Raw genomic sequence first — 15604 nt, forward strand, 5'->3', positions numbered from 1 at the left:
AATTCCAGATTTGAGATATTTAACCTATCAGTTTATTTCTTACGAGGGGCAATCAACTATATAAATCAGTTGAATTGTAAATACTTGCATCTAAAAATACATTAAAAAATACAATAAAAATACAAAAATTCAAATTAATACTTCAATTCGAAATAATACATCAATACGCCGAAAATTCGTCAATACATCTTAAAGTACAATTTTAATACTCGATTAATACGCCAGCTCACCAAAAATACGTCAATACCTGTCAATACCAATCAGTTTATTTTGACAGCGATGGCATTATTGTTTTGAAATTGAAAATCGAAATCCACTTAATGAAACTAAAAGCAGTTCGACGAGCACTGCGTGGGCGAAAAAGGAATGGTGAAAATATGTTCCTACATATCATTCAGAAAGTCTCCGTGCATTGATCTTTATCAAGTTATGGCAAAATAAGCGAAAATAAGCACCCGGCTTTGGCTGTGGAATAATTGATAATTTCGATTTCGGGCTGCCTAGATTTCCAACGGAAATCGTTTCAGATAAGTTGCCGAATGATACGAACGTAGCCAAAACGTTTTAGATAGTTTCACTCATGTTGAGTATTAATCTCGATGTTACCGTAGCATTTTTTTTCTTTTTCTATGGTAATATAAAAAGTTCTAGTGGGAATGGACTTGGCCAGGTTTTCACCCAAATAACCATGAAGCAATATATATGCTTTTGAATAAATAAAGCCCTTAAAGTTGACTTGAAAGGCACTTTTATGACCGAAATAATAGTTCATTACTTTGACATGTTGAGCATCAGTAATACGAGCAGATAAATGAATATATCTTCACCGAGATCTTCACATAGATAAAAGCGATCTAATGTAATCTGCATGCTGATTTGTGATTGATTGTGCGATAATCAGGGAATCAATATTCGAGCAACGCCTAACAATATACCCTTTGTCGTCAACAGAGTTTGTTACTGACAAACGCACCTAGCGACAAACCTTTATCAGAACCCGAACACAATAAGACAAGAAGCATTTGCCTTGTATGCTCTGATATTTCCGAGAATACGATGCTAATATTGTAATCATTGTTCGATTCAAGAATATTTCCATAAAAGCAGAAACTATGATAGCATAAAACCGAAATTTGCTCTAGAAATAATGCAAAATAACGGGATGAAAAGTTAGCAACAAGATTGTCTTCTTTTTTTGTCGCTGACAAAAAATTTCGGATCTTTGTCATTATTATCTCCGACAAAAACAAAGCTTTGTCGTTGGTTCTCTTTTGTCGCTTGTTTCGCAAGCGCATTTCAGAAAAATTGATTCCCTGGCGATAATATAATGCTTGGGATTACTTGTGCAATTTAGTATTCTATTATATAGCATTTCCTTAGCTATTAATTGAAAGGTTTTCTATGCCTAATAGATACGGTATGCCCAGGGAGTCTGGAATGTTGCGCATCCGAAAACGTCCTAGGCTGGACCGAAATTGCACTCGCCATCTCCGAATTAGTAATCCTACGTCTTTGTTCGCAAGAAGACCAAAAAATGATCTTCACGCTTTTGTTTTGAAAACAATTTGATAATTTGACAGATATAAACATGAAATGAAAAAATACCATCAATAATACGCGAAAAATACATGTCATATAGTAAAAATACGCGGAAAATACAATTAATGATGAATTCAATACACTAAAATACAAAAATACTTAAATACGCCAAAAAATACGTAAATTCAAAATAATTCCTCAATACGCCTTTTCAATTCAGGCAGATGAATCGTAAATACGTAAGTTGACAGCCCCTCGATTTCTTATACACTAGCGCCGCTAAGCGATTGTGTTTAAAACTAAACTTGCTTGCATCATGACGGTTTCCACCACCCGAACAATACGGCAATATTCTAAAAAATTCAGTTTTCGAAATATCTAACCTAGCATAATGGCCACCCGAACAACTTTGTAGAAGGCGGCAGTATTCTAAAAATTACATATTTTGAGATACCTGACCTATCAGGTTATTTCCAATACACTAGTGCCGCCAAGCGGTTGTATTATTAACTAAACTTGCTTTCGTCATGATGGTTTTAATCATCCGAACAACTTTGCAGAGGACGGCAATATTCTTAAGATTTCAACTATCGAAATATCTAACCTTTTAGGTTATTTCCAATTCACTAGCGCCGCCAAGCGGTTGTATTTCAAATTAAACTTGTTTTCGCCATGATGGTTTTGACCTTCCGAATAACTTTGTAGAAGACGCCAATATTCTAAAAATTCCAGATTTCGAGAAACTAACCTATCAGGTTATTTCATATGCACTAGCGCCGCCAATCAGTTGAAATCCAAACTAAACTGACCTCCATCACAATGGTTTTGATGATGAATAACCGAACAGTTTTTCAGAAGGCGGCACATTTTTTATTTATGCGTTACTTTTTATTTCCGTGTGATGGTTTGGCAACGGTTGGAGCGGGTCGCCAAATTTGCCAACTCGCTATTCACCGAAGGTTGCGTTTACATTTCCCAAACCCGTTTACCAACGACCGGTGCGAGTTCGCGTCATGATAGAGGTTGCTAGTTTGGCTTTATTTACGCACTGGTGGGGATCGTCTAAGCGCTGGAATTGGCTTTTGAGGTTTTTTAAGAATTTTTGTTAATTTCCAAAAGGGTTTCGAACTGGGATCCAACTTCGAGACATTATTCTCAAAGTTGGTATTTCTCAAAATAGCGAAACGTTTTTTAATTTCATTTTGCAAATCTCGCCAAATAACTTTCAACGCGGGATCGCGAGTTCTTTGGTATTGCCTTCTTCTCACATTTTTAAGACGGATCAGTAGCTGAAGATCGTCGTCAATAATAATGGAATTGAATTTAACTTCACATTTCGGAAATGCAATGCCTCTGGCTTCGACAATTAAATTTGTCAAAGATACGAGAGCAATATCACTTTTGGTATCGAGAGGAATATCAACATCAAAATTCCTATCGATATACGTTTGAGAGAATCCCAATCAGCTCTATGATAATTAAAAGTAGAGCTGATTGGATTATAAATGGCTTCTTGTGAGATTTCAAATGTCACAGGAAGGTGATTAGAGTCAAAGTCAGCATGAGTTACCAATTGGCCACACTGCTGACTTGAATCCGTTAAAACTAAATCAATTGTAGAAGGATTTCGACTGGAAGAAAAACAAGTTGGTGCATTGGGATATTGAATAGTATAATATCCCGCAGAACAATCTTCAAATAAAATTTTACCATTGGAATTGCTTTGAGCATTATTCCATGAACGGTGTTTGGCATTGAAGTCACCAATTACGAAGAATTTTGATTTGTTGCGAGTCAGAATTTGAAGATCAGCTTTCAACAAATTCTTTTGCTGCCCATTGCATTGAAAAGGCAAGTAGGCTGCAATGAAGGAAAATTGTCCAAAATTTGTTTCAACAGAAACTCCCAAGGTTTCACTTTGGTTTCAAACGAAGAAAATAATTTATGTTTGATACGTCTATTAATGACAATGGCGACCCCACCACAGGCGCTGTCAAGACGATCATTTCTGTAGATAAAATAGTTTGGATCTCTTTTAATGGAGAGTCCTGGTTTTAAATACGTTTCAGTTATAATGGCAATATGCACATTATGAACTGAAAGGAAGTTGAATAATTCATCTTCCTTACCCTTTAGAGAGCGGGCATACCAATTTAGAACTTTCACACAATTATTTGGATCCATTGAAACGGAGTCCGATAACAATTTTTTGTGTGTACTTTATACCAACCTGAACAGCTTCAGGAATGGTATTTGCTTTGAACATTGCATCAATCATGTGATGCAATTGTTCAGTTAAAAAATCAAAATCGGAAGCAGTCATTCTACCTGAATCGGCAACATGACCATTATTTTCCGTTGGGACATGGGTATAAACCTCATTTTGAGAAGAGAAATTTTGTCTACCAGCAGCGATGTTTGCATACGTAGGTATTATATGTGCAGCTCAAAACCGAATTTTTGAACTCACGACAATCAATTTTTCTCCTATTAGTCGCAAGTTTCATCACTGCGCATCTGGTGCGCTGTATAGCGCATCTGGTTGCGAATAATGTGCACCAGTTGCGCAATGATGCGCTATAAGTTGAACGCGAATAAAATCGGGTTTCGCGACTTCGAAATTCGATTTTCAACTGGAATCATAATACATTCGAAAAATTGGAATTTACTGAAGTGCTTGCTACCCGTTGACGAGCGGCAAAATTTGTTTGTGAATTGTGGTGGGTATGAATTGCTCGACCGGTAACCGGTTTCGAAATTTGAGCGTTTGAAAAATTTCTACCCGTCGAATCTGGGATCCGATTGGAATTTCCCGTCATCAATTTTGCACGGGAATTCAAAACTTTTTGCGTGAAGGGCATTCCCAGAAATTGATTTATGATTGCCCCCACAGTTTGCGCACTTAAATTTATTGAATCTTCTCTCACAGGACATGCGTCCTTGGCGTGAGAGGTTCCACCACAAATCATGCATTTAGCATCCATGTGACAATGTTTGGTTCCATGACCCCACTTTTGGCACTTACGGCACTGGGTAGGGTTTTAGAAATTTCTCCCAGGCCTGCGGAAATGTTCCCATGTAACACGGACATGAGACATAATACAGGCCTTTTCCAAACTTTTCATATTATTTAGTTCACTTTTGTTAAAATTAACTAAATAAAATTCTTGAGAAATGCCCCTCTGGGAAGTACCAGAATGGGATTTCTTTTTCATCTTAATTACTTGGACTGGTGAAAATCCAAGTAATTGAGAAATTTCAATTTTAATCTCATCCAGTGATTTGTCATCACTGGGGAGACCTTTCAAGACGACTTTGAACAATCGCTCAGTTTTGTCGTCGTATGTGAAGAATTTATGGCGCTTCTCAGTTAAATAGTGAAGAAAACGTTTGCGATCGTCAAAGGATCCCGGCAAAACGCGGCAGTCACCCTTCCTAGCAATCTGAAATGTAACCTTGATCCCCTGAAGGTTACTCAAAATCTCATTCGGGAAGCCAGAAAACTCGGCAACAGATACCACAATTGGCGGAACCCTTTGCTTTTTCGCATGAATCGAATCACCTGGGCTAGAGGTAGATTCGATTTGCTCAATTTCATCATTAATCAAATCGAACTGATTGCTCAGTTCGATTGGAGAAGAATTATTTCCGGTATTAGAGTTAGAAGGAATATCTGAATTCTCCAGCTTCCTTCTATTTTTTCCGCGCTTGGGCAGGACGGGCTTGAAAGCTTGTTTCTTTGAAGGAAGTGGAGAATTCAGAGACTCACGATTCCTCTTGTTTTGGTTAATACTCATTGCTGGGCGTGGAGACGTGACCTTCGAAGAGGTTTTTTCCAGGACGGTGTCCCTGCAGGATTACCACCGCTTGTCGGAATTTTACTTCCGCAAACGGGTCCAACGTAAAACGAAGGCACGGGTCCTTGCAAAGATCGTAACGGGATCAGTGGGTACAAATAGCGCTAAGAAGCACCGTTGAAATTAAAATAGCTTCGGGTAGTATTAAAAACTTCCTTCCGTAAAGAGAGAAAGAACCGCACAGCACGAAAGCACGATGCGGTCTGTCCAAAATGACAGTTATATCGACGATTTCTTGACTTATGGTTCGTCTGTCGAAGAAGTTATTCGAATCTTTTCGGAGCTGTCGGAATTGTTGCGTCGTGGTGGCTTCGAAGTACACAAATTTTGTTCAAACAATCTATGTAATATGTATAGATGTGTTGAATTCAATTCCCAAGCAGCTACAAGAGTAGTAGGTTAACTTTGACGAAGCCGGCCTCAGCAACAGCATCAAGTCTTTGGGATTGATATGGAACCCCCAGGATGATTATTTCACGTTCCGTGCTACTACAGCTATTGATTGCAATGGGGTGCCAACTAATCGCAAGGTGTTGTCGAAAATTGGACAACTTTTTGACCCGCTTGGATTTTTGGGTTTGGCGATTGGGTCTTGACTGAGATCAGAATCTTCCAGAGGAACTGTTGCGAACATGGTATCGATCTCGACAACAACACCCAGTTGTGAAAATGCGCAAATCTCGTTGTGTAACTCAAAAAGAGGTTATTACTGTAGAGCTTCATGGTTTCTCGGATGCCTCGAAGCGGGCCTATGGCGCTGTCGTTTAGGTACGTAGCATCACTTCGAGTGGGAAGGTCTATGTCAACCTGGTGGCCAGCAAATCACGTGCTCAACAGACTCAGCAGTTATAGAAGGATCCAGAGAGTATGAGCGTATATATCGATTGTAAGGTGTACAAGGGCTAGGTGTCTGGTGATATTACGATATTACTGTCGACGAAATTATAAGGGCTGAGAAAACTATCATCATCACCAGCAATACTGTATACCAATTCAAATTGAGTAATAAAACAAACTTTGAGCAAAATGGAAGTGTTTTTGTGAGCCGTTTTAAATCGCCGAACCATCCGAATTACCGGCAGAATTTTCCTATCTTAGCAATCGGTGGACAATGTTGAATAGGTTGTTAAGTTATGTCACCATAAAAAATCGGCCTTTTTCGCGTGCAAAATTTTCGCTTGACAGTATGTGAAATAGTTGACATAGGTACATATAATGCAGGAAATTAAGAACATATTGACGTTTATTGATAATGTTGAGTAGTTATGGTTGATTCGATCGAAAATTATTTCACATCCGCCTTGTATCGGGTGAAAAAAGTTGTCGAATTCTTCGGAGCACACCTCAAGGATTGTGCCTTTGGGCGAGAAAATCAATCTCTGAAATTTTCAGCTCCATCGCTTGTTGCATAAGCTGGCACATTTGATTTGAAATTTGTCAGAGGGTTTCAGCCCAAATACATACGAAAATTACACATCCGACAATCTTTCCTTCTAGCCATTGGTTCGGTATGCCCGATTAAGTTCAGAATTGCAACAAAAACAAAAAAGAATAATTGCAAATAACTCCAACTGGATAGCTGCCTTTTAATTATATGAATAATATTTATAATATTTATATTATTATAGCCTTTACATGGTGAACTTTTCGGATATTTTGAAGATAGGTTCAATAAGCTGCAACCATTTTACTATTGACATAAATATCGTGAATATATTTCTATAATGTTTCCTCTTTCATAGTTGTTCATATAGCATCATGTAAAGTTTTATTAGAAATAAAAAAAAACAACTTCGGCCTGCTCGGATGAATTTGTGTGAGTTTTACCCATTCCATATGGTACGCGGGAACAATTTCATTTAGACTTTGAGTAAAAGTATTTTGTTGTGTGATTTCAAATATTTTATGCGATTTGTTTCTGTAGTTTTGTGAAGCGTAGATCGGTTCTACTTAGCTTTGTTTGGTTTTAACATGACTTTAATTGAATTCATTAGACTTTTGTTCTCCCATCAACTTGTGTAAAACCAACAGTTACAGTGTTTTTTGTTGTTTGAGTTAATTATACAAGTTAGTCAATAAACATCTAATCAACTGGATTTGTTTGTAGTTTTTCCTTTTCATAATTTGGCGATAGCTGCACTTGTTCTCTAAGGATAGCAGCAAAAATAAAACTCATTAACTTATTAAATCAAGAATAAAAAAGATCAACATAAATAAAATATTTCGCATGAGTACCTACTAAATTTATTTCTTTTATGTTAATATATAGATAATATTAATTTTCAGTTTTCCATCATAGCTAACCTATTCTAAACCTAAAATAATCTTTACAATAAGATTTTTATTCAATAAGTTTTAATTATTTCAACCTAAAAGTCTAATTATTTTAGTAAATTGTACATTTCCGCAAATATGTGGCAATTAATTCTTATGAATTTTGCTAGTTACAGTTGAAAAGCGATATAATTCACGTACTTAGTAGTTTGAGTTTACTTATCATACAAATACAGCGATAAACTTCCGCTTTTTCTAGTTTTACTCGCTTTTTAAATGTAGGTATGTTGTAGTGTTTTATTGTTAAAACATTTGTATGTAACTTGTATTTGTGGTTTTAGAAAAAAAGGTTGCATCTTATTACAAATTTTGTTCAATCACGATTAAACTTTATTTAGGTTGCCCTGACTTTAATACGTCAAGAAAAATTACGATCCAAAAAACTGCGACTGTAAGTCTCTCTCTCATTGATTCATCAATGAAAACAACAAATAATCCACGTGTAGACCAAAACGAGCGCTCCCAAAAACAATTACTGGCGATTGAGTGCCGCAGCTTTCAGCTGGTCGATCATATTTGAACGCTTCGTCATGAGTTGCTACGCGGATCGATTTCTAAAGTGGATCCAAATGGTGACTTAGGGAAGGAATGTTATTTATTCCATCCTTGTGCACATTCAAATACAATGGAATTTAGTGTTTTTTTATGGATTCCTTTGAGGGATCGAACATCAATTGATTACATTAAAATCTTTGTTTTGTTGCAAAAATTGTAGGTAGGTATAAGGTCAAACCTGATTTTTTTCTCAATATGGCTTTGTAGAAAAAACATTATCTCTCTCAGATCTCGGTTGCTGCGATTTACTGCTCGGAAGTTGGAGACAGTTGCGATCCCGTCGAAGAAGGCTGCGAAGACGATGATTCGGTTGGCAGTATCTGGATTGGGTCTGGAAGAGTGAATGTTTTCCCTACGGCTGAACCTCATTTAGGCGTATTACTGCTGGGCGTCCACCGGTCGAACTCAATGCCGGAGTCCGGGGAGATGCCGCTACTGAAGGGTCCAAGCAGTTCAATAGCTGCCTGGGTGCATTTGCACTCAACTTCGAAGCAGGTGCAGCTGTACTTCCCCATGTGGGTTCGTGGTCCTGAGCCGGAGCCGCTTCTTTCCTGTGATCCTGGTGGTTGTTCGCTGGATAAGTTGCGTTGCAGGCTCAATCCGCTGGAAGAAGGGAAAGCACCACCGATGGACGAAGAGGAAGGCGCCGAGGCTGATGAGGAAACACCTGGAAGCAGTTTGGCTCGATGGCTGGCGTCAAGGTTCAGCTGGCGCTCAAAGGTGTGCAGCTGCTCCATGAAATGGAAGTTGGGAGAAACATCCGGCTTGCGGGCCCGTACCAACGAGAATGCGTCATTCAGGCTGAGTGCGCGGGCAAACATGATGTAGGCTAAAGTAACCGTCACCGACCGGGAGACTCCCGCTAGGCAGTGAACAAGAACTCCAACACCCTTTGAACGGGCCTCGTCTGAAAACATGAATGAGACATACATTACATTATATTGTAAGACACGTCTATGTCATTACAAGTTGTACCAATGATATCGAAAGTGTTTTTTGTTCTTTACAGAAGATTTAATGGTGAATAATATTCGAGCGTCTTTCGAAGCATCAAAAATATTCCCAAGGTTTCTGCCTGATTGATTAAATTTTGAGTTTATCGACATCTGCTCTATTATGCTCTATTATTATACTTACCTATAAATTTTATTGCATTGGGGAAGTGCCCAGCCAGGTCCTGTGACCAATGATCAGTGATTGGTATCTGGAGATATTTTATATGCCCATCACGTTCGAATACGTTTGGCAAGTCTGGTGTAACATTCAAAATATACTGCAAGGAAAGATTCGTTTGTAAGATTGTGCAACTTGATCGGCAGAGGGCTCACGCTCCAGATCCTTACCTTAATATTGTACTTTTTCAACGATTTAAGATCTTCGCTGTGGGAAGCATTGCCAAGAAATAGCCCGGTCATGATCTCGACCGGCTCGACGTTGACCGGCTCGGCGAGATAGTTCGTTGTACTTTCGCAGTCGGACGACTCGGTGCTGCTGCTGCAGGCTGAGTCCGAGAACGGAATCGATATGCGGAGCGATCTGCGGAGAAAAGATAGAAGAACGTTAATATTTTAACATACATATTGGATTTTTGTAACACTCGGCCATTTGCGACAAAATATCTTTTTTGCAATTAAATTAAGGCTTCTTGGGTATTGAATGGTTTTGGATACAATAAGCCCATTGCAGTAACTTGGTTCTAGAAAATTACCCAGGGGAAGGGGGGCGGTGGTTTTTTAAATTTATTTTTTTACTCAAAAAGCTCTTGGTGAATTACAATAGCGGTGTGAAAAGTACACATCAATAAAACAATGAACGAAAAGCGCATCTTTAGATCCTATTTCCATTCAAACAAAATTAAACGATTACGACCCCATTCATAATTTCCACAAAGAGTTTTGGAACGTAACACACGATATAAAAACAAATTTCCGCCGCACCACGCCACCGTCGCCGATGGTTTTTGGCCTCACGCGGTCGCCACTTTTGCATCAGGACACTGCACAATGGGGAAATCCGATTTCAAAGGTGGAAAAAATTGATAACTTTCTTCACGAACAACTTACAGAAGAGATCAAGAGCTTATTCGAAAGGGAATTTTGCAAAGAATTCAGTGAGTGCTGTTTCATGGACGTGGAACGCTTCTGTATGTAGTTATCGAGCTCGTTTTGCCCTAATGCCCCATATATTGCGAGTTTCCAAACTATTTGTCATTTTATCTTAACGACATTGTTCTAAAATTGTGTTTATCTCTTCACTGTGGATCCACAGAAGGGCACTGAATATATTTTGTTGGTAAAAGTTGGAAATTTTAGGGATTTTGGGGTCAAATAAGCATCAAAGTGCATTTTATGTGCAATTTTCATGTATTCTGTAAAAAATAGTAATATTTACAGATAAGTGTTGATATTATTGTCTCAAAGTGTTGAACAGATATTGACAAACGTTTGCCGAACAAAAATTAATGAAATAAATCGTTTCACAAATGTTTTATTTGGTTATTTATTGAGTAAAAAACGATTTTTAAAAACTTTTGAATAGCACCGATGCCAAACATTTCCAAACCATACCCGATCGCACAACTAGACAAGAATAGTCATATGTTATGAGTCTTGATGTGATCATAGATAGGAGGTGATGGGAGATACACTTTTTTTTACCTTTTTGCCCAAATTCCCCTATGAAGCAATATAACTCAATGATTTTGAGCAAGGAAATGATGTAGTATTGTTAATTTAATTGATATTTTCCAATGATATAATTAAAATAACAAATAATCATATAATTCATTAAAATATTGAATTATAGGGGATTTAGGGGTCATACAGCTCATTTAATGTATTTTTTTATTCTAAATAGCATAACATTTTTCACAGACGATGCACATATAAGATAAAGGGCTTATTCAAGAGGGAGTTTTCCAAGAAATTCAGTGAGACATCTTTTATAGACGTGAGACACTTCTGTATGTAGTTATTAAGCTAGTTTTGCCCCAATGTCCCATACATCACAGTTTATCAAATTTTTCGTGCTTTTATCTTCCAAGTATTGTACTAAAGATGTGTTCTCCTCTTCATTATAGATCAATAGAAAAGCACTATACATGCTTTGTTGGTAAAAGTTGAAAATTTAAAGGATTTTGGAGTCAAATAAGCATTAAATTGCACTTTACGTGAATTTTTCATTTTTCAATTAGTAATGAAGTAAATCATTTCGCAAGTGTTTTGTTTTGTGATTTATTGGGTAAACCCCGATTTTTTAAATGCCATACCAAACCATACCCGTTTGCACAACTAGATAACAACTAGATTTTTAAATACATAATTAATGATTTTTTTCACTTATTTGTCCCAAAATGTCTTAAAAATCCATTTTTAATGTAATATATGGATATTTGTTTTTTTTATGGTATCAATTTCTGTTAAAAAAAATCATGACAATAATATAAACTATTATCTGTAAATATCTGAATAATCAATAGGTTGTAGATTTCGCCAAAATTGACCATATGTAGAGCTACAGCAATGCTTACAAGTTTTTAAATCACCGTAAATTAACCCTAAATGATCATTCGACGTAATATAGTGCAAATGACTTTTTGGGTATTATTATTTTTTACAGAGTACATGAAAAATTCACATAGATGCAGTTTGATGATTATTTGACCCCAAAATCCCTTAAATTTTCAACTTTTCCAACAAAATATGTATAGTGCTTTTCTATTGATCTATAATGAAGAGGAGAACACATCTTTAGTACAATACTTGGAAGATAAAAGCACGAAAAATTTGATAAACTGTGATATATGGGACATTGGGGCAAAACTAGCATAATAACTACATACAGAAGTGTCTCACGTCTATAAAAGATGTCTCACTGAATTTCTTGGAAAACTCCCTCTTGAATAAGCCCTTTATCTTATATGTGCGTCGTCTGTGAAAAATGTTATGCTATTTTGAATAAAAAATTACATTAAATGAGCTGTATGACCCCTAAATCCCCTATAATTCAATATTTTTAATGAATTATATGATTATTTGTTATTTTAATTATATCATTGAAAAATATCAATTAAATTAACAATACTACATCATTTCCTTGCTCAGAATCATTGAGTTATATTGCTTCATAGGGGAATTTGGGCAAAAAGGTAAAAAAGTGTATCTCCCATCACCTCCTATCTATGATCCCATCAAGACTCATAACATATGACTATTCTTGTCTAGTTGTGCGATCGGGTATGGTTTGGAAATGTTTGGCATCGGTGCTATTCAAAAGTTTTTAAAAATCGTTTTTTACTCAATAAATAACCAAATAAAACATTTGTGCAACGATTTATTTCATTAATTTTTGTTCGGCAAACGTTTGTCAATATCTGTTCAACACTTTGAGACAATAATATCAACACTTATCTGTAAATATTTCTATTTTTACAGAATACATGAAAATTGCACATAAAATGCACTTTGATGCTTATTTGACCCCAAAATCCCTTAAATTTCCAACTTTTACCAACAAAATATATTCAGTGCGCTTCTGTGGATCCACAGTGAAGAGATAAACACAATTTTAGAACAATGTCTTAAAGATAAAATGACAAATAGTTTGGAAACTCGCGATATATGGGGCATTAGGGCAAAACGAGCTCGATAACTACATACAGAAGCGTTCCACGTCCATGAAACAGCACTCACTGAATTCTTTGCAAAATTCCCTTTCGAATAAGCTCTTGATCTCTTCTGTAAGTTGTTCGTGAAGAAAGTTATCAATTTTTTCCACCTTTGGAATCGAATTTCCCCATTGTGCACTGCTGCTACAATTTCGTAAAAGTTCGGTTTTTATAAAAAATCAGGAAAAATCTTAAGAAGAAACTTCAAAAGAATTTCTTGTGGATTTTCAGGAAAAATCCCGTATCGAAATTTCCTGTAAGAACTTTGAAATTACTTCATACAATCCTGATGAAGAATTCCGAATGATTTTTAAACAATTCTCGTTGAATCTCTGAAAAAAATGGCTTGGAAATTACTACGAACAAAACAATTTCCAGTGAATTCCACCACTTAATTGTATCTTGACAGATACGTATTTCGACCTCAACAGTAAGGCCGTCTTCAGTGTCTCGTACTTGACTCGTACGAGACACTGAAGACGGCCTTACTGTTGAGGTCGAAATACGTATCTGTCAAGATACAATTAAGTGGTGGAATTCAATGGGATTGTATAACTCGTCTTATGACAAGTGAAGACATTCCACTAAAAAGCTCAAAATAATTTTCTTATCAATCTCCAGTGTACAATCCAAAAAAATTTCCTTAAAACTCCGAAGAAATTCCCGAGAGAGTTCTGTTTGTAAATTCAAACAAATTCCGTAAGAAATACAAATAAAAAGCTAAGATTTTTCCGATTTTTACCGAAGATTCTTTTGAACTTTTTTTTCCGAATCATCACGAGAAATTCTTTTTCATTTCCATGAGAAGTTCTTTCAGGGAGAACACTTCAAAACTTTTAAGAAATTTCCTATGAATTTCCAATGGATACTTCATGGAATTTCCGCATATTTTTTTTTGAATTTTGACCAGAAATGCATTAGAATTTGTCAATACTTACAAATTATTCGGAATTCCCATTTTTCGTTCTTTGGGAATTCTATCACAAATTCTTCGCGTTTCCCAAGGATTTTTTTTCTTTGGGGCATTATTCAGAAACTCCACCGAAGAGTTTTTGAATTATCATCAGTAAAATCTTTGGAATTTCAAAGAATGAATTTTTAGAATTTTCACGATTTTGTTTTGAATTTTCACCACAAGTTCTTCCAAAAAATAATCGGGAGATCATTCATTTTCGTAAAGCCATTTTTTTTCATAGTTGCTTGAAATCTATACTGATTTTTTTTTCTCCATGGAATTTCCATGGAAAAGTTGCACATGAAATGATTAAGAAATTTTAAGGAATTTCCACAGGAAAAATTCTTTCGTAATTTCCACGTCGGTTTTGGTTATTCAGATGGATTTTTTTCAAATTTCTATTGGAAATTCTTGGGTATTTTAATGGCATATTCTGAATAATTTCTTTCGGAAATCTGAAAGAAATTTTTGTTTTGCTGATTTTTTTTTAAGAATTTACTTTGGAAAAACAGAAGAATTTCCTTTAAAAATTCGCAAAAGTTCCCCTACACGGAGAAATGGGAAAACCCAGAAATGGGTGTTTTTTCACCCACCTTGGAGATAAGTGGACTAACCCATAAGGTGGGTAAGGTGCCTAAGTGGGTAGGAGGCTTGTACGTCAAAAGTGATGTTTACTTTTCACCCACCTTCTAGAAAGCAAAATCTATACAGATGGGTGAAAAATACCCATTTGGCAAAATGATTTTGCAGTCCCGAGCTCGGGTTTATTAGAAATTTTCAAAAAACCCTAGGGTTTATTAGAAATTATTGAATCGAAATATTAAAATTTCATAAAACAAAACGTAATTTATTTATTACTTCATTATAGTAAGATATATACATGAAAGCTTTACATTAGCTATTTTAAAACATTTTTCAACTAAAACCACTGGCCCTTCAAATCCTTCCGGATGCTGGTAATTCCGGTAATTCAGTTGTCTTCGGATATCGAATCGTCTATCGGATATCGTCTTCGGATATATTCCGACATAATTTATGTTTTCTGATGGGTTATGCCGTCGTTGAAAAACTGGTCCGGAATGGTGTAATCTACGGAAAGCACAACATTTTATCTCTCTTGGAATATTTGGTATTAGCATACATATCTGGATTAGACTCAGAAACACTTACCTTCAGGCTTGCTGACAACGGCATACCAGGCTAATATTTAGTTGAAAAGAAGCAGTAGCTTAAACGCTTTATTTAAAATAAATTGGCTCAAATAATGACGGAATTTTTCTTCACTCAGGCTGCACAAGCATAAAAAAGTGCTAAGTATTTTTTCAACCATTAACGAGTGAAAAACACCCATACTCTGCACAAAACAGAGCTGTCTCAAGGTGGGCATTTTCCACCCATTTAGCAAATTTCAAAATCCCCCACTTTTTTGACAGCTTCATATAGCTCCTGAAGGTGGGTGATTTTAAACCATAAAATGTGTATTTACAAATCTCCGTGTATAGGATATTTAAAAAAATCTATGAAAAAAAAATCAAGTGTACATTCTTTTAAATTTATATTAGAAATTCTTCGAAATTAGAAGTTTATTGGAATTTTATCGTAAATGTGTGTTACTCCCTCCCCCTTCAGCGTTACGTAATTTGTGAAAGGTCCCTTATGGAAAATTCATCCACCGCTATCACTATAGGATTTCGGGCG

The 15604-nt window shown here is 36.2% G+C and overlaps 1 protein-coding gene across 1 annotated transcript in view; it reads right to left on the reverse strand.

Moving 5' to 3' along the window:
• Positions 1-7081: 7081 nt before the first annotated feature.
• The window catches only part of LOC134227471 (dual specificity protein phosphatase Mpk3), a 116191-nt gene continuing 107668 nt past the window's right edge, over positions 7082-15604 (reverse strand). The window contains exons 3-5 of the mRNA XM_062708987.1: positions 9629-9821; positions 9423-9558; positions 7082-9192 (exon numbers count right to left, since the gene is read on the reverse strand). Coding sequence (XP_062564971.1) covers positions 8651-9192; positions 9423-9558; positions 9629-9821 — 871 coding nt within the window. The 3' untranslated portion in view covers positions 7082-8650. The remainder of the gene's footprint in view (positions 9193-9422; positions 9559-9628; positions 9822-15604) is intronic.

The sequence above is a fragment of the Armigeres subalbatus genome, chromosome 3 (genome assembly GCF_024139115.2).
Source record: "Armigeres subalbatus isolate Guangzhou_Male chromosome 3, GZ_Asu_2, whole genome shotgun sequence".
NCBI classification, from domain to species: domain Eukaryota; kingdom Metazoa; phylum Arthropoda; class Insecta; order Diptera; family Culicidae; genus Armigeres; species Armigeres subalbatus.